Source organism: Erinaceus europaeus, chromosome 13, assembly GCF_950295315.1.
Source record: "Erinaceus europaeus chromosome 13, mEriEur2.1, whole genome shotgun sequence".
NCBI classification, from domain to species: domain Eukaryota; kingdom Metazoa; phylum Chordata; class Mammalia; order Eulipotyphla; family Erinaceidae; genus Erinaceus; species Erinaceus europaeus.
In genome coordinates this window covers 60,875,704-60,896,624 of record NC_080174.1, presented here as the reverse complement: position 1 = coordinate 60,896,624, position 20,921 = coordinate 60,875,704, and the positions used below count along the sequence as shown (strand labels likewise).

At 37.8% G+C, this 20,921-nt stretch overlaps 1 protein-coding gene and 1 pseudogene across 2 annotated transcripts in view; one reads left to right on the top strand and one right to left on the bottom strand.

Moving 5' to 3' along the window:
* ZSWIM5 (zinc finger SWIM-type containing 5) overlaps nucleotides 1-20,921 on the bottom strand; it is a 205,288-nt gene that overhangs the window by 64,804 nt on the left and 119,563 nt on the right. For both annotated transcript variants that reach the window (XM_060206007.1, XM_060206008.1), the window contains exons 3-4: nucleotides 19,314-19,462; nucleotides 15,558-15,708 (exon numbers count right to left, since the gene is read on the bottom strand). In XM_060206007.1, coding sequence (XP_060061990.1) covers nucleotides 15,558-15,708; nucleotides 19,314-19,462 — 300 coding nt within the window. The remainder of the gene's footprint in view (nucleotides 1-15,557; nucleotides 15,709-19,313; nucleotides 19,463-20,921) is intronic.
* On the top strand, nucleotides 10,835-11,260 carry LOC132542587 (tubulin beta chain-like; annotated as a pseudogene).

Genomic DNA, 20,921 nt, shown 5'->3' with positions numbered 1-20,921 from the left:
CTGATTGAGTGCACATGTTACAGTGAGCAAGAACTTGGGTTCAAGCCCCTGGTCCCACCTGCAGAGGGAAAGCTTTACAAGCAGTGAAGCAGTATAGCAGGTGTCTCTGTCTCTCTCCCTCTTTATCACCTCCTTCTGTCTTGATTTCTGGCTGTCTCTCTTTATCCAATAAATAAAAATATTTTTTAAAAGAATATTATAAGGCAATGTTACTTCAATTGAAAAAAAAAGATTGAAGAAGTATCTAAGCAAATTATTGAAGAAGCAGCCTGGTTCCTCTTGACTGCTTATAGTAAAATGTAAGAGAAAAATTATTAAAAGTGGAATATTATTCATTACAAAGGAAGGAGAGCTCATAAAATGGTGTAGTTCTTTGAGAGGTAAATCATCATGTTTCATTGTAGGAAGACAAGAGTTATTATCCAGAATTTTAAAAAAATCAAGAAAGTGTGAGTGGGGAGGTAGTTTAGTGGTGGAGTGCAAGAGTTACATGCATGAGTTCTGAACTCAATCTTGAGCATTATATATGCGTTGATATGCTCTGGTTGTCTGTCTTTCATTAAGTCAGTCAATCTTTATTTAAAAAATGAAATAACAATTATTTTAAAATGTGGAGATATACTGCAAAAAGTAGTTAAAATATTAAATATTGGTATTATGTAGGTAAGGGGTAAGGGAATATTTTTATATGTAGTTTATAGAAACAGTTGACATTTAAAAAAAGAAGAAACAGTTGACATTTAAACCTGTGTAAATATATTACTTAGTTTCTAAAGAATAATAAGTAAATAGAAGTTCTTTTGGTAGAGAGGTGGAGGGAAGCTGTGCAGCCAAATGAAAAAATATGTAATGATGAACTCTGTAATCAATTCCTTTAGATTGTAGTCTAGGATACTGATATTTAGTTTTGTTGGAACTGAGTTTAAAACTGGTTTAACAAATGCAAGATAGATTACTTTTAAAAACACAGAACATTCTTACTATGTACATATAAGTAATAAAAAAAATTGGCACAGATGACAGTAAGAAAAATGTGCAAATATTCAGATCATGAAAAAGTTGTTTTGGGGGGGCTGGGTGGTGGTGCACATGGAAGAGTGCACCTGTTGCTATGTACAAAGACCAGTGTTCAAGTCCCCGATCCCCACCTGCAGGGGGGAGGTTTCATGAGGGGGTAAGCTTCATGAGTGGTGAAGCAGTGCTGCAGTAGTCTCTCTTCCTTTCTCCCCCCTCCAATATCTCTGTTTCCATCAAATAAATAATTATCTTAAAAGGTTGTTTCCCCACTTTTAGGATTTAAAGATTTATAAATCTTACAAACATTTTTTTCCTTCACATTATGGTTCTTCCCTTATGGTATTTGTTAAACCAGCAGCTGGTTTTGTTAAAATTAATGGAGAGAGGTGGAGCCAAGATGACGACTTGGAGGCAGCTGCTAGCGTGAGCTCTGACAACAACTGCTGGAAAGGGTAGGATACCTGGCCATCAGCAGGACGGTGAATAAGGGGTCTTAAGTGTGACACCAAGGAGGTGACTATAGCTCAATTTGGGTTAGAAAACAGAGAAAAAAGAGGAAATTTTTTATTATTTTTGAAGTGCACCCCTCTCCCCCCCCCGATAATCAGACCCCAGGGGCTGGAGAGCTGCTACTAGCCAGGCTCCCCACTGAGCTTTTTTCTTTACCAAGATTCCTGGCTGACCAGGGGTGTAATTTTTTTTTTTTTGACTGTTAGGGTTTTTTACTCTGTTCTATTTTATTATAACTATTATATATACACAAGCATGTCCCTTCCCCCCCTTCAGGTTGACCAAAATTAACTTTTAGTGTATTTTTCATTGCTAGGTGACTGGGTGTCCTATCCATTGTGAGAGGAACTTGTTTCACTCTACCTACCTCCTCTATCCACTCTCCCCTTTCTCCCTCCTCCTAGCTAATTACAAAAAAAGCTCTTTCCTTTCACTGCTCTTTTTTTTTCTCATTCTTTTCTTCCTTCCTCCTTCTTCTGCTTTCTGAATTCACTGATACTCGTTTGTGAATTATTTTGGGGAAGAAATTTGACTCAGAGTGGACTCTCTTTGTGTGTGTCTCTTCTCTATTTCCCTTTCTCCTCTTGCTACCCCTAGAATTTACAGTGGACAGCAGATTTGCATAATTGTCTATTCTTGCTATCCCTTTTTTCCTTTTTCTTTTTCATTTGGATTTGGTTGCCATTTTTTCTTGGACTGGAGGCATTGTTTGGCTAACTGGAAATGGTTAAACTGCTTCAACCCTTGCTTCAGTTACTATTATAATTTCTGAGGTTGGTGACTGCATTTGTCATAAAGGTATTTAGTATAGCATGGCTTGTACTCAAAACACAACAACAGAACATAAAAATAAAAAACACATCAATTAAAAATAATGGTTAAACCAAGAGCAAATAAAACTGCTACTACAATGAATGAAGACAGGAGCCCAGAAGAAACTACAAATCAGCCAGAAGTAACCATAGATAAGAAAAGTATGCAAGCAATAGTAAATTTAATAATCACAGAAATGAAGACAACTATGGAGGAAAGGGCTAGCAGAATTAGGGAAACAACAGATGAGACCCTCAAGGAAAATACTAGCTACCTTGAGGTAATTAGAGAACTGAAAGCTGAAATAGCTGAACTGAAGAAAGAAGCTAAGGGAAGGGAAAGCAGACTAACAGAAGCAGAAAACAGAATTAGCCAGAGGATGAGCTAGAGAAAACTAAGAAAGAGGTAAAGGAGTTCAAAAAGAGATTGAGAGACACTGAAAACAACAACAGAGACATATAGGATGATCTCAAAAGAAGTAACATTCCTATAATTGGCCTGCCAGAGGAAGAAAGAGAGGAAGGGGAAGGAAACATTCTAGAGGAAATTATAGAAGAAAACTTCCCAGACCTGAACAACAGAAAGGACAGTAAGATTCAAGAGGCCCAAAGAGTCCCCAACAGAATCACCCCAGACCTGAAGACACCAAGACACATCATAGTTACAATGAAAAGAAGTAAGGATAAAGAAAGGATCCTAAAGGCTGCAAGAGAAAAACAAAAAGTCACATACAGGGGAAAACCCATAAAACTATCAGCAGACTTCTCCTCTCAAACTCTAAAAGCCAGAAGAGAATGGCAAGATATCTATCGAGCCCTGAATGAAAAAGGGTTTCCACCAAGGATAATATATTCTGCTAGACTTTCATCCAACCTAGATGGAGGGATCAAAACCTTCTCAGACAGACAATAGTTAAAGGAGGCAACCATCACCAACCCTGCCCTGAAAGAGGTTCTAAAAGACCTTTTATAAACAAGAACATCACTATAATACTTGCAATATAACAGAGCAAATAAAAAAATGTTGAATAATGGCACTACAATACATTAAATCCATAATATCAATAAATGTCAATGGCTTAAACTCACCCATCAAAAGGCACAGAGTGGGAGGATGGATCAGAAAACATAACCCAACCATATGCTGCTTGTAAGAATCCCATCCGGCCCAACAAGATAAACACAGACTTAAAGTGAAAGGATGGAAAACTATCATACAGGCTAATGGACCACAAAAAAAGGGGCAAGAACAGCAATTATCATCTCTGACACAATAGATTTTAAATAAAATAAAGTAATAAAAGATAAGCAAGGCCATTACATAATGATTAGAGGATCAATCAGCCAAGGAGACTTAACAATTATTAACATCTATGCATCCAGTGAGGGGCCATCTAAATACATCAAACACCTACTGAAAGAACTACAAAAATACATCAATAGTAATACAATAATAGTGGGAGACTTTAACACCTCACTCTCACACTTAGATCAACAAAGCAGAGAATCAACAAAGAAACAAGAGAATTAAATGAAGAGACGGACAGACTAGACCTCCTGGACATTTTCAGAGTTCTTCACCCCAAAAAACTGGAATACACATTCTTTTCAAATCCACACAACACATCCTCTAGGATGGACCACATGATAGGTCACAAAGACAGCATCAACAAATTCAAGAGCATTGAAATCATCCCAAGAATCTTCTCAGACCATAGTGGAGTAAAGCTAACATTTAACAACAAACATAAAATTACTAAAAGGCACAGAATTTGGAAACTAAACAGCATACTGCTTAAGAACCACTGGGTCATAGAGACACTCAAGCAAGATATTCAAATGTTCCTGGAAACAAATGAAAATGAAGACACAAGCTATCAAAATATTTGGGACACAACTAAAGCAGTATTGAGAGGGAAACTCATAGCCATACAATCACATATTAAAGAACAAGAAAAAGCTCAAATAAACGACCTTACTGCACACCTTAAGGATTTAGAGGAAGAGGAACAAAGGAACCCTAAAGCAACCAAAAGGACAGAAATCACTAAAATTAGAGCAGAAATAAACATCGAAAATAAGAGAACCATACAAAAGATAAATGAAGCCAAATGTTGGTTCTTTGAAAAATTAAACAAGATTGACAAACCCCTAGCCAGACTCACTAAAAAAAAAAGGGGAGAACACTCAAATTAATAGAATCATAAACAATAGAGGATATATCACAACTGACACCACAGAAATCCAGAAAATCATGCAAAACTTCTATGAAGAACTACATGCCACCAAGTTAGAAATTTCTGGAAGAAATGGAATAATTCCTAGAAACATATGCCCTTCCAAAACTGAACCAAGAAGAACTACAAAACCTAAATACACCAATCACAGACAAAGAAATCGAAACAGTTATTAAGAATCTTCCCAACAACAAAAGTCCTGGACCAGATGGCTTCACAAACAAATTCTACAAAACCTTTAGGAAAGAGTTAATACCCATACTTCTAAAGCTTTTCCATAAGTATAGTATATCAAAAAGATTGTTCATCATGACCAAGTGGGATTTATCCCAGGAATGCAAGGCTGGTTCAACATACGTAAGTCAATCAATGTCATTCACCACATCAATAAAAGCAAAGCCAAAAACCAAATGATTATCTCAATAGATACAGAGAAAGCCTTTGACAAAATCCAGTACCCATTCATGCTCAAAACACTACAAAAAATGGGAATAAACGGAAAATTCCTCAAGATAGTGGAATCCATATATAGCAAACCTACAGCCAATATCATACTCAATGGACAGAAGCTGAAAGCATTCCCCCTCAGATCGGGGACTAGACAGGGCTGTCCACTATCACCATTACTCTTCAACATAGCATTGGAAGTTCTTGCCATAGCAATCAGGCAAGAGAAAGAAATTAAAGGAATACAGATTGGAAGGGAAGAAGTCAAGCTCTCACTATTTGCAGATGATATGATTGTATACACAGAAAAACCTAAATAATCCAGCAGAAAACTACTGGAAGTTATTAGGCAATATAGCAAGGTGTCAGGATATAAAGTCAATGTATAAAAATCAGTGGCATTTTTTTATGCAAACACTAAATCTGAAGAAGAAAATATCCAGAAATCACTCCCATTCACTGTTGCAGCAAAATCAATAAAATACCTAGGAATAAAACTAACCAAAGAAGTGAAAGACTTGTATACTGAAAACTATGAGTCACTGTTCAAGGAAATAGAAACTGATACCAAGAAATGGAAAGACATCCCATGCTCATGGATTGGAAGAATAAATATCATCAAAATGAATATTCTCCCCAGAGCCATATACAAATTTAATGCGATACCCATTAAGGGTCCATCAAGCTTCTTTAAGAGAATAGAACAAATAGAGAATAGAATGGAACCAGGAAACACCTAGAATTGCCAAAACCATCTTAAAAAGAAACAGAAATGGAGGCATCACACTCCCAGATTTCAAACTAAATTATAAGGCTATCATCACCAAAACAGCTGGTACTGGAACAAAAATAGGCACACAGACCAGTGGAACAGAATTGAAAGCCCAGAACTAAACCCCCACACATATGGACATTTAATCTTTGATAAGGGGGCCCAAAGTATTAAATGGAGGAAGGAGGCTCTCTTCAATAAATGGTGTTGGGAAAACTGGTTGAAACATGCAGAAGAATGAAACTGAACCACCTTATCTCACCAGAAACAAAAATCAACTCCAAATGGATCAAGGACCTGGATGTTAGACCAGAAACTATCAAATACTTAGAGGAAAACATTGGTAGAACACTTTTCCACCTAAACCTCAAGGACATCTTTGATGAAACAAACCCAATTGCAAGAAAGACTAAAGCAGAAACAAACCAATGGGACTACATCAAATTGAAAAGCTTCTGCACAGCCAAAGAAACAATCAAACAAACAAAGAGACCCCTCACAGAATGGGAGAAGATTTTCACATGCCACGCATCAGACAAGAGACTAATAACCAAAATATACAAAGAGCTCAGCAAACTTAGCACCAAAAAAGCAAATGACCCCATACAAAAATGGGCAGAGGATATGAACAAAACATTCACTTCAGATGAGATCCAAAAGGCTAACAAACATATGAAAATTACTCCAGGTTACTGATTGTCAGAGAAATGCAAATAAAGACAACATTAAGATACTACCTCACTCCTGTGAGAATGGCATACATCAGAAAGGACAGCAGCAACAAATGCTGGAGAGGCTGTGGGAACAGAGGAACCCTTCTGGGATAATGTAAATTGGTTCAGCCTCTCTGGAAAGCAGTCTGGAGAACTCTCACAAGGCTAGACATGGACCTTCCATTTGACCCAGTAATTCCTCTCCTGGAGATATACCCCAAGGATTCCATAATGCCCAACCAAATAGATATGTGTACACCTATGTTCATAGCAGCACAATTCATAATAGCTAAAACCTGGAAGCAACCCTGGTGCCCAACAACAGATGAATGGCTGAGAAAGCTGTGGTATATATACACAATGGAATACTATGCAGCTATTAAGAACAATGAACCCACCTTCTCTGACCCATCTTGGATGGAGCTAGAAGGAATTATGTTAAGTGAGCTGAGCTAAGTCAGAAAGATAAAGATCAGTATGGGATGATCCCACTCATCAACAGAAGTTGAGAAAGAAGAACAGAAAGAGAAACTAAAAGCAGGATCTGACTAAATCTAGAGTAGGGCACCAAAGTAAAAACTCTGTGGTGAGGGGTAGGGTGGACATTCGGCTTCCCGGGGCAGCGGGGGAGTGGGGGTGGGTGGGTGGGATGGGACACAGTCTTTTGGTGGTGGGAATGGTGTTTATGTACACTCCTATTAAATTGGAGTCATATAAATAACTATTCAATTAATATGAGAGGGGAAAAATCGATTGTATGTCTTGAACTTTTTAAAGCACAGAACTGAGTCTTTTTAATACATAGGTTGAGTCTTTGATATGTTGACTCTCTCAAAATCCTAGACCAGGGAGAACAGAAGCAACTGGTGGCACAGAGGTTAGGATTTGCTGGGTATTATACAGCAAATCCTAACAAAGGGACTTCTCAAAGTTAACCCAATTATCAAATAATGTGATGATAACAATAACTATCCATTGTCTTCTTGAACCCTAAGACAGCAGGAACCTCACATTTCCACTATAGAGCCTATATTTCCCCCAGTCCTGGAACCTTAGGGTGGGGTGCACTTTCCTGCATGCTTCTCTCGATTCATATCAAGTAATATTGCATCTGCTGATTACAACCTAATCAATGCAACGAGTGCCACCTCAGCACGCTTCACTTCAGACTGTGTCCAGAGACTTTAGGTGTGGAATGACAACCCTTCAGCTTCATTACTTGGGTGAGACCTTTCTTGTTATAGTATTCTCTAATTCCATTCCAGGTGGTTCACCTCCTAACATAGTCCCAAAACCTAGATATAGACCAGGTCCCCAGAGGTAGAGCACACGTTCACACATATACACAAACTAGGGCAAAATATATACCTGAAAGCAAAAGTACACAATAGTCTGCAGTGAGTACCCCCCAACACTTCATCTGCACTATTCCAGCCTTTAGGTCCATAATTGTTCAACAATTTGTTTGGCTTTGTATGTTAACTCTCTTTTCAGCCACCAGGTTCCAGATGCCAGCATGATGCCGACCAGACTTCCCTGGACAGACGACCCCACCAATGTGTCCTGGAGCTCCGCTTCCCCAAAGACCCACCTACTAGGGAAAGAGAGAGGCAGACTGGGAGTATGGACCGACCAGTCAATGCCCATGTTCAGTGGTGAAGCAATTACAGAAGCCAGACCTTCTACCTTCTGTAACCCACAATGACCTTGGGTCCATACTCCCAGAGGGATAAAGAATGGGAAAGCTATCAGGGGGAGGGGATGGGATATAGAGAACTGGTAGTGGGAACTGTGTGGAGTTGTACCCCTCCTATCCTACGGTTTTGTTAGTGTCTCTCTCCTTTTTTAAATAAATAAATTAAAAAATAAAATTAATAGAGGGAGGAACAGGGTCCTATTCACCAATAAAAAATCAGAAAATTATATCATTTAAGATGTGAGAAGGGATTGATAAAAATAGGATTTTCAGGAAACATAAACATTTCAGTTATGAGCAGAAGAGACAGACATAAAAAAGAAAGAAAAAAGAGATAGGCATTCTATGAGGTGGTACAGTGACCCAATGCTAGACTTACAAACATGAGGTTCAATCCCTACCATTGCATGGGCTAGAACAGCATTCTGGTTCTCTCTGCCACTGAAAAATAAATAAATAAACCTTTAAAAAAGAAAAGAAAAAAGAAGGAAGAACCTGGAGAAAATTGTAGTACACAAACCAATGGACAATGTCTAACATGGCTAAATGTCAATGCTACTAGCAAACATTTATTTTACTGTGTCAAAGTGCTTTGCATTTGTGGTGTAGTAAAAAGGGTTTTACATTTAGTTTCACAAGAAGAGTGACAGTCAAGAAGAAGCCACTAAATTTGGCAACTAGAGGCATTATATGATCTTATGAAAGGCAAAATCAATAGGATATTAGAACAGGAAATATATTAGGTCTATTGAGAGAGATATAAGATGTGACGAAGGGGTCAAGTAGTATTGCACCCAGGAGAGCACACATATTACCATGAGCAAGGACTCAGGTTCCAGCCCCTGGTCCCTATCTATAGGGGGAAATCTGCATGAATATCTCTATCAAATGCAAAAAGGGAAAAAACACAGAAAGAAAAAGGAAAAAAAAAAAAAAGATAACCCTGGTGGCAAAGAAAAAAAAGAAAGAAATGGTGCTAATTCTAGTTATCCAGGGCTTATTATTTCATAGACACTTAGAAAAAAAAAAAAAACTCTGGAAAGTGAGTACACATACTTTCACCTGTAAGATGAAAATGAGTTGTCTGTTTTAAGTTCCTATGAAATTATTTTGAAAACATTCAGTCTCATTTCTAAGAACCAAAGCAAAAAAAAAAGTTGCAGCAGCTTACATATACAGTAATAGCTCTTGTATTTTCACTATTCAAAACTGTATTTTTCAACAACTTAAAAAGTGTCAAAAACACTATAAGGCAGTTATAATGGAAACAGAAAAACAAGATAATGTTTTTAGTTAAATATTTATGTTAAATATAATGATGAAACAATATCTATCATTTTATTTCTCTTTATGGGCTAGATATTACATTAAGCACCTTATGTAGATGATCTCATTGAAAGTCTAGTGTTTATTTAGAGCTAGAAACATAACTGATATTAACTTTTATCTGGATGGTATTTAGACATAGGACTGAATATTATCTCTTGAGTAGATAATAGAAACAGGGAAGTACTGTAGAGTACTTGATACTTAAAGAAGGATTGAGAAAAGGCAGAGGAAGAGGAAGCTACTTCTCTGCTGATATAAAGCAGACTTAGAGAAAGCAGCCAGGAATATTATAGGAAAATAAGGAGGGTGTGAGGGTAAAGAATTAAAGAAAAGAGTTAAGTTTAAAAGGTATATAGATAATGTTATTAAAAATTACTAAGAGATCAAGCAAGATAAGAATTGAGAAATGACCATTATATCCAGTAATATAAAAGTCACTGATGATTTGACAAGAGCTACTTCAGTAGAGTGGCAGCTATAAGCAGTAGAAGTTCAACTGTAGAGGACTCAAGACACAATGAAAGTGAAGACATGGAAAGACTATATGCAGACAAATTTTTCAAAAGTGTTGGCTTTGAAAAGAAGAAGATAAATAGGATAATAATTGAAAAGAGGTGGGAATTACAAAGATACTTATTTTCTTGAGATTGAACATAACAGAGCATACTTATATGCTTTCATCCTCAAAAGAGGAGAAATTTAAGCCAGAGAAAGGAGATAAACACAGGAGTAATATTCTTGAGAAACAGACAAGGATAGCACCCACAGCAAATAAATATGTAAAGTTTTGTCTTTTATGGATATTTTATAGATTTTGATAGAAGAGAAAGAAAAGCATAAGGAGATAACAAAACTTCATATCTGATTACTTTTTTCTTTGGTTCAAGAATTGAAAATAGGGCTGGAGAGACAGCATAATGGTTATGTAAAGAGACTTTCATGCCTGAGGCTCTGCCAGGTTCAATCCCTATCAACACCAAAAACCAGAGTGGAGCAGGGCTGTGGTCTTTCTCTCTTTCTCAAATAAACAAACAGCAAACAAACAAACAAACAAACTGAAAGTAGTAAGCCCACTCCTCTAACTTCTTGTACATCCTGCCTTGGCCTTCTCTAAAGCCCTATGACCAGCAAGAAACCCTCACAGTAGTGAGGCAAAGCATGAATGAATGAATGAACTAATGAATGAATGAACTAATGAATGAATGAATGAATGAATGAATGAATGAATGAGTGAATGTGTCTAAACCAATAAGGCTTCCCTAGTGTAGCAGCCTTTGGAAAAGCAGCATCAGCATACCGTGATGGTGGCTGCTGTATTCTGGGGTTGCTTGTCTATGAAGGAGTTGGATAAATAGATGCTCAATGTCCAAAATAAGAACAGCAGCTACTTGGAGTGGATACCCAGCAAAATTCTTCTTCTTCTAGCATTTGCCAGCCAGCAAAATGAAAACAGCTATCTATGACATCTCATCCCAAGGCCTGAAGATGTCAACCACCTTCATCGGCAATAGCATAGACATCCAGGAGCAGTTCATAGCCGTGTTTTGATGCTATGAAGGCCTTCTTTCACTGGTACACAGTGAAAAGACAAGATGGACAAGATGGAATTCATTGAGGCTGAGAGCAATATGAACAGCCTTGTGTCTGAGTACCAGAAGTACCAGGATGTCACAGCCGAGGAGGAAGAGGGCGAGTTTGAGGAGGAAGCTGAGGAGAAGGTGGCCTAGAGCTATACCCGGTAAAAGCCTGGCAGCCATGTGAACTTTTATTCACTCAAAACTTTTTCAATAGCTTTGCCTCACTGTGTGTGCACTTACTTTTCTGTCCTGATTTAACAACACCACATTTTCATAGTGGAAAAAAAAAAGAAATGAATATTATCAGGCCCCACTCCCACCTACTGAATCAGAAACTGAGGATAGAGCCCAGCAATGTGTTTAAACAAGCCATCCAGGTGATTACTTGTGTGTGATTAGAAGTGGTTTGAGAATGGAGAGAACCAATCTTTATAGAATGCTGAATTTCTTGAAAGACTGATACAGTAATTTTTCCTGTAAAAATGTCAGAAGAGCTTTCCACAATAAACCTAAGAATATGTCAAGAGCTTCAGATGTACTGGGAGCCAGGTCTTTCTACTTATTATTTTTTAAATATTTATTTATTTATTCCCTCTTGTTGCCCTTGTTGTTTTATTGTTGTAGTTATTATTGTTGTTGTCGTTGTTGGATAGAACAGAGAGAAATGGGGAGAGGAGGAGGAGACAGAGGGGGGAGAGAAAGACAGACACCTATAGACCTGCTTCACTGCTTGTGAAGTGACTCCCCTGCAGGTGGGGAGTCAGGGGCTCGAACTGGGATCCTTACACTGGTCCTCGAGCTTTGCACCACATGCGCTTAACCCACTGGGTTACCACCCGACTCCCTTCTTTCTACTTATTTTTACTTACTTCCCCCCCCCAAAAGACCAAATGTAAGTCAAAAAGTATAATTTATTTATTTATTTATTTTTACTAGAGCACTGCTCAGCTCTGGCTTATGGTGGCACGGGGGATTGAACCTGGGACTTTGGAGCCTCAGGCATGAGAGTCTCTTTGCATAACCATTATGCTATCTACCCCTGCCCACAAAGTATAATTTCTTAATTATCACAGAAATTATTCCGAAAGATTCAAGCATCATGAAATTGGCCCAGAAGAAGGCATTTCAAATTCTTATGATGCATGTACTTTTTTGGGGGGGAGTGGTTTGAAGAATAAATAACGAGAGAATCGAGGGAGATACTATAGAAATATATTTGATTTGGAGTCAGACTGGAGTTTCAGTAGTACAGCCACCACCTACTAGTGTATGAGTTTGTGCAAAATACTTAAAACTTTCTTGAGTTCTGTTTTCTCACTTAAAAATACAGAGATGTCAATATATCATCCTGGAAAGGAGTTCATGCCTACATTTCTTTCTGAGGGAAAAGGCCGGAAATAGTCCCTAAATTGTCATATATTGTACCATGTGACCCTGGTTACCAGCTATTTGGACAACCAGTATAAATTAACAGTGCAATGTCTCTATACTTCAGAAAGTGTGGCTATGTCACAACAGTTTTCTATAGTTGTTTTGATTCATATCCAGAGGTAAACAGCACTATTTCTTTGCAATAACACAATTACTTCAGAGTTGTAGGAATTAAATGAAACAATGTGAGCATGATTTTTAAAAATTTTACACATACAAGCAAGTCATTATTAAAGAGAGCTTGGAAGCCATTATAGTGCTCCAGGTAATATAAAAAAAGTTTCAGCAGTCAAACCCCAAGCCGTATACTTATTAGTCTCAAAGTAATCATGTATAGTCCCAGAGTCATTAAGCCTCTTTCCCAAGGCGTTCAGCCTAACACCATAAAAAAGCATACATGCTGCTGGGGGTTTATTCTAGAATAATTCTCCAAAAATCCAAGCTACAGTTTTTTTCATATGCTATTTTATGAGTAGATAGTTTATTTTTTGTTTCCTGGGGTGAAGTAACTATAGAGTAGCTGTATTAGAACTTTCAGGGGGCCCAGGAGGTGGCTCACATTATTGTACATGAGGACCCAGACTTTGAATCCCTGGTCACTACATAAGTGTACCTGCAGGGAGGAAGCATCTTAAGTAGTGGAGTGGAGTGGTATGTGGTCTCTCTTCTCTCTTTTACTCTTTCTTTTTTTTTTCTGGTCTTGCAGGTGGGGAAGTTTTATGAGCAGTGCTTTAGAAGTCTCTCCTTTCTATCTCTCCCTCTCAATTTCTCTGTCTTTATAAAAGAAAAAAGGAAAAGAGAGAAAAAAAAAGAGAAAAAGAAAGAAGAAAAGGGACCCTTGGACTCTAAAGCATGAGGTCCAGAGGATGGTCATCACACTACATACACATGCCAGACTAATGCTCTGTTCCCCACCCCCTAATAAATGTGTGTGTGTATATATACCAATTAAATCATGCTTACTAGGATAAAAAGGATGGAGCTTCATGGATTATCTAGTGAAATAACAAAGTGAAAGATGTAGAATATAACTAAATTAACAAACTTGAAAAACTCAACAAAGAACCCCACAACTAGCTTTCATACTCTGTGAACTCAAAGTATAGTGGTTAATAGATGAGGACAGGTAAAGGGGCAGATAGAGGACTCTGTGTAATGAATGGTACTGGAACTTCTGTAATGAATAAGTTGAGTCTTGCACACACATGTTGATGTGAAATATACTCCCAAATTTTATAGTATCATAAGCCAATGTTAAATCTGTCAGTAAAAATATTAAATCAGGTGGATGTTAAATTGCTACTTGATAGTCTCTAAATCAAATATGATGTTGGTGACTAGATACACAGAGTGAAAGAAAAGTTAGTGCTTAAATATAAGTTAGTAGGGTCCAAGAGGTTGATTCAGCAGGTAATATGAAGCTCTAGGTTGGGTCCCTCTACCACAAGGGAGTACCTTTGGTAACAGCAAGAGAGTTCCATAGATAGTAGGGTGGTGCTTTGGTATCTATCCTCCTCCCTTGCTAATTCTTTTTCTTTCTCTCAAAAATATAAAATAACAATCAAGCCTTAGAAAAAACTCCCAGAGACTATGCAAGTGAAAGATCCTAGGATTAATTTCTTGGCATGCATTAAACATAGTTTTTTTTTTTAAAAAAAACTTATTTTATTGATTACATATGAGAATTTCATATGAGGTCAAGAGAAGGAGAGGGAGACAGACAAGTTAGAGAACTACTCCTGTATATGTGGTGTTGGGGATTGAACTGGGAATCTTAGGAATAAAAGTCTGATGCTTTACCAGTTGAACCATTTTCTCAACTGCCACACAGTAAGTTTGGTTTTTGGATTTCTCCCAATTTTAGGTGAATTTTTTAGTGGAAAATGATCAAGGGGAAGCTATTAATATGAGATTGGAACTCAGATAAACAGAGCAGAAATATGGTGATCTAAAGGGTGCTATGTCATGACACTGAAACAAAACAAAAACAAACGAAAAAACCCATTAAGGAAGTGTAGAGAAAAAATAGAAAGTCATGGCCCTAAATTTAAGAACAATTCTATGTCTAAGAGTCTGTGAGTGATAAAGAACAGACTCAGAGGAAGTGAGAAATATGAAGTTATGTAGAGATTTATGAGGGGGGTTACTCCTGACAAATTTATTCCAAGTTGAAAATATTCCATGTTAAAAATGCATTTAGTACATCAAAGCTTTGAACATTGTAATGTAGTCTAACCAACTTAAAAGTGCTCAGAATTCTTAGTCTATAACTGGGCAAAATCCTCTAACACACATCCTGTTTTATAACAAAGTTTTGAACATCTCAAGTAATTTATTAAATATGATATTGAAAGGGAAAAAAAGAGTGCCTTACTTAAAAATTCAAAGGATAGTTTCTATTGAATGTATATGATTTTCATATTGCAATAAAGTAAAAAAAGATCCTAAGGGGGCCAGGTGTTGGCACACCTGCTTAAGCGCACACATTACAGTGTACAAGGATCTAGGTTTAAGCCCCTGTTCCCTAACTGCAGGGGAAAAGCTTTGCCAATGGTGAAGCATAGCTGCAAGTGTCTCTTTGTCTCTCTTGCTATCTTCTCCATCCTTCTCAATTTCTCTCTGTCTCTATCCTATATATCAATAAATAGAATATTAAAAAATTAATATCTAGGAAAAAAGATACTAAGTCAAATCATAATTGTCTTTATTTGGAAAGCCAGGCTAGAGTTATGCAACACGTCAAGAGACGATGTTTTCTCTTAGCAAAGATTTCTATGTGTTAACATCTGGAACAGAATGCTGATATAAATAGCAAGGTATAATGCTGTGGGAACAACATAAATTAAGTTCAGAATTACTCTAGGTAAACTCTATGGAGCTTAATCTTCCACCAGATGGGCTAATTTCATTTGGCAATTCATGTAACGGCTGATGGCAAGAGTTCACTAGACTAGCACTACTTTCAGAGGGCAAACTGGCAAGATAAACATATACTTCTAGAGATATGGGGACTTACCTAGCTCATCCCAGAGCTGTCTGCACTTATCTGTCATGCTTGTTCCTTGCTGCCTCCAGAGTGAGAGTCTTGGGTCAGCCATGAATTGCTCAGTTATTAGCGTCAGCATCCTGGCTCCATTGGAATCTCTCATGCGTAGCATCTCTCGAACCTGATACATAATGAGGGGTCAGGGATTGGTGACTGCACATCATATAAAAGTAGAAGAAAAAAAAAAAGGAGAATGTGGAGAAAAGTACCTAAGCACAACATATCCAAAGAGAGGGGGAAAAGCCTATTTTATTCTGTGTGCAAATAATCTGTATATGCCAAGAATACCTGTTGTGCAAATAAGATACCACTTCACACCCACTAGGATGCCTAGAATTAAAAAATTAGGTAATAAGTTAAAAAAAATTGGCAAAAGATTTGGATAGATAGTTCTCTTAAGAAGATATTCTGATGGCCCACAGACATAAGAAAAAAGGCTAGATATCACTCATCACTAGAAAATATAAATTAAGGTCACAGTGAGATACCATCTGACATTCAGGAGACTGGCTCAAGAGATGACAAGTGTTGGTGAGGATGCAGAGAAAAGAGAACCTTGGTACACTACTGGTGGGAGTGCCAACTGGTACAGCCCCTGTGGAAAACAGTTTGGAGAGTCCTTAAATAAACAATGAAATATTTTATGATCCAGCAACACCACTCATAGGCATTTATCTAGGAAGCACTAATTTGAAAGGACATATGTGTGCTGATTTTCACAGCTGCACTATTTACAAGAGCCAAAAGACAGAAACAACCTAAATGCCTAATGAGATGTGACTGGATAAAGAAGTAACAGAATATATATTCAATGGGACACAATTCTACAATTAAAAAGATGAGATTATATAATTTGGAACAAAATGAATGGAACTAGGGATAATTATTCTGAGTGAAATAAGTAAAGAAGTGAAGGACAATTAATAGATAACTTCATCCTATATGGAATATAGATGTCTAAAACAAGTGAAGTTGCAAAAACAATGGCAGCCAGGTTGTCTCCTGAACTTGGTGAGAACAAAGATGGTTATGGGGATATAGTACACAGCAAGTTGATGGAGGGTATGGTGATTCACATACTATGTGTGTGTATGAAATTACACCCCTGGGGGTCGGGCGGTAGTGCAGCGGGTTAAGTGCATGTGGCGCAAAGTGCAAGGACTGGTGTAAGGATCCCGGTTCGAGCCCCTGGCTCCCCACCTGCAGGGGAGTCACTTCACAGGCAGTGAAGCAGTTCTGCAGGTGTCTATCTTTCTCTCCCCTTCTCTGTCTTCCCCTCCTCTCTCCATTTCTCTCTGTCCTATCCAACATCAACGACATTAGTAACAACAATAATAACCACAACAAGGCTATAACAACAAGGGCAACAAAAGTGGGAAAAAATGGCAGTGGATCCATGATGCAGGCACTGAGCCCCAGCAAGAACCCTGGAGGCAAAAAAACAAAAAAAATTACACCCCTAAAATCTAGTAATTAAGTAAAACACTGTTAAGTCAGTAATAACAAATGGAAAAAAAAAAGAAGAAAAGCCATATAACAACAAATTTTTGCAAGAATGTATATAGTATCATTAATTTTAGTAGCTAAAAGACAGAAACATCCAAGTGGCCATCAACAGACAAATGGGATAAGCAAAATGTGGGTAATCCATACAATGCTATGTGAATATTATTCAGCTACAGAAGGAATACTGATATATTGCACAACACTAATGAACCTTTAAAAAGTTAGAAATATTATGCTGAGGGCCTGGGAAATGGTTCTTCAACTAGAATATATACTTTACCATGCATGAGGTCCTGAGTTTAATCTCTGGCATCACATGGAAACACCACGAACACCATGGTGCTGGAGTAGTGCTTTGATATCTCTTTTCTTTCTTTCAAAATATGGGATAAAAATTCTGCTTAATGATACCACAAATGTACAAAGACCTGGTTCATTCATGGCATCACACTAAAGAAAAAATATGCTAAAAAAGTCACAAAAGACTAAGCACTATATGAATCTCTCCTTATGAAAGATCAGAATAGGAATATCTATACAGACAGAAGATAAGTGGTTGCCTATGGCTGGGGTAGGAGAGCATGAGAAATATGGACATCATAGGTAAAGGGTATGGGGTTTCTTTGTAAAATTTTTTATTATTTATTTTCCCTTTTTTTGCCCTTGTTTTTTATTATTATTGTAGTTATTATTGTCATCATTGCTGGATAGGACAGAAAGAAATGGAGAGAGGAGGGGAAGACAGAAAGGGGGAAAGACCTGTAGACCTGCTTCACTGCCTGTGAAGTGACTTTCCTGAAGGTGGGGAGCCGGGGGCTTGAACCAGGATCCTTAATGCTGGTCCTTGCACTTCATGCCACTTGCACTTCACACCATGTGTGCTTAACATGCTGCAGTACCACCCAGTCCCTGGGGTTTCTTTTTAAGATGAAAAAAATGTTCTAAAGTTGTGGCAATGTATATGTGTATGTGTATGCATATGTGCGTGTACTCTAAAAACCACTGAAGTATATACACTTTATTAATATGATAGAGAATGAACTCAGTATCTTGTGCATGTGCGGTTTGGCTGAAAAACCTTCCAATCCTAATTTCTCATACATAATATTATAAACAATATATATGGAGAGAGAAGAAAAAAAACAGCACAATTCCTCCACTATCCATGGGTCTTCCCTGGTGCCATCCATAGTGCTCCATTGTGGTGCTGGGGCTTGAGTACAGGGCCTCATGCATAGCAGGGTGTGTGCTCCACTGAGTGGGGTATCTGGCAATTGTACAATTTAAATTGATGAATTTGAAGGTACATGAATTATATCTCACTAAAAGTGTTAAAGAATAAGCTAAAACCTGCAGTGAGGGCCTCCAGTTCCAAAACAGTAATTCTCTGCAAGACCTTAGGTTCAAATAGAGGGAGCTTCATTACTGAAATCCCCCAACAATGCTAATTCATTCATAAAGTGTGGGGCAGGAGGACAAGGACTACCAGGATGAAGTAGTAGGACTCCTTGAAGGCAGCATATGCAGGTATGCTTTGATCAGCCTCTCACATTAATTTTTAAGTACTCATGAGACCAAGGTCAACTAAGCTTAGCTAGTTACAATGCATGAAGCCACAGGTGTGGTGAGTCCTATTTATTTAAGGAAATAAAAGCAAGACTTTTTTTCTTTTTTAAAGTTGTTTATTTATTTGATAAGACAGAAATTCAGAGGGGAGGGAGAAACAGCTGCAGTACTGTTTCATCACTAGTACAGCATGCCCTGAAGGTTGGAACTAGGGGCTTGACCCCAGGTTCTTGCACACTGTAGCATGTGCACTCAACTAGGTACACCACCATCCAGCCCCCAAAAGACTTTTTTTGCCTCCAGGGTTACTGCTGGGGTTTGGTGCCTGCACTATGAATGCACTGCTCCTGGAGGCTATTTTTTCCCTTTTTGTTGCCATTGCTGTTTTTATCATTATTGTTATTATTGTCATTATTGGTTGTTGGATAAGACAGAGAGAAATGGAGAGAGGAGGGGAAGACAGAAAGGTGGAGAGAAAGAGACACCTGAAGACCTGCTTCACCGCCCATGAAGTAACCCCCTTGTAGGTGGGGAAGCCAGGGGCTTGAACCGGGATCCTTATGCCGGTCCTTGCGCTTCACGCCATGTGCGCTTAATCCTCTGTGCTACCACCCACCCCCCCCAAAAGACTTTTAAGACCTTTTCGTATCTTACCTTAGCAAACATTGAATTGAGTTGCTTTCCAGAGCCATAATAACCACCCTGGGAGAGAAAGAGCTTCACTTGTTCTTTCACCTGTTCCTCATCCAAATGCCAACAGTTTTCATCATCAATGCTGGCCCCAGCTGTGGGGTCTGGGGCACCTACAAAGAATGGGAAAGATCACATGATCTCCTGGATTTATATATCACATGTTTAGAAAAGTTGACATTTTGTGAGTATACTGGAAATCAGATAGATCTTCTGCCTTAATCAGGACTTGGTCAAATATGTGGTCCTGAATAAATGTAGAGATCTAATGCTAGTTTCAAGTTCCCTTAAGTTTCAATACATTTCTATTACAAGGTGTATAAATACTACTGGGGTGGGGGAAGGCATATAAACATGAAACAGAGGGAAATGCACAAACATGAAAATAGGAATGTAATTTTCCCCTACAAGACTGACATTTATTTTTTACCTTTCTGACTTTCATGTAAGTCTTAAAGTATGCATATTAATTTGAAAGAAAACCACTTTCTTAGAAAATGAAAAATTATTTTTGACGTTCACTATAAAACTGTAGCTTCTTAAGTGGAGTCAACACTGCTAAACTTCTAGAAATTTTATCTCTTAGAGCACAGAGTTGCATAAAGGGGGTAGAATTTTATAAATTTATACTCAATATGTTAATCTGGGCTTACCCTTACAATATCACTTAAAACAATATTATTTATTTAGCCCCTTGCTTAAAGTTGAACCACATATAGCACGGTGCATGTGATGTGGCAGGCACCAGGAAACATTTGCTGAATAAAAGCTGAGTCTTACTCTCTCACTTTTTCAAAAACAAAGTATTATAATTAGTTTTTAGAAATATGCCTTCAGGGCAGGAGAGGTGCACAATGATTATGCAGAGACTTTCATGCCTGAGATTCTAAAGTCCCTGATTCAATGCAGAACTGATCAGTGCTATGGTCCTGTTATCTCTCTCTCATGAAAATAAAACAAATAAAATATATATAAAAGAAATATACCCTTAAGGGACAACAGATTATAGCCAACACTATGTAGGTATGATCATGAAATAGGTACAAATTCATGTAATGTTTATCCAATCCATTTTTCATTTTATCTCCCCATATCAAAGCTCTGCTTAAATAAAATTCTGGACTGCAGAGCAAAGAGTCTCTTTTGCTTCTTAGTGCACATTACACACACACACACACACACACACACACACACACACACACACACACACACACACACACACACCTCCTCTCTCTTTCTTTGTGAAGCCAGGGCCTCATCTGTTCATTTTCACTATTCTGGGGCACTTCTTTGTTTTTTTCATTTTTTATAATTTTATTTATTATTAATGGTTTGTTACAAGATTGTAAGATTACAATGTGTAGCTCCACACCACACCCACCACCAACGTTCCATATCCCCACCCATCTCCCAAAAGTAACCACCATAGTTCTCAAGTCTTACTTCTCAAGTCAAGTCTGCTTGCTTCTGTTTTGTTTGATTTTTTTTTTTGGACAATTTAATATAAATCAGATTTCTAGATTCCACATAGGAGTGAAACCATCTGGTAATTGTCTTGTATCTCTTTACTTA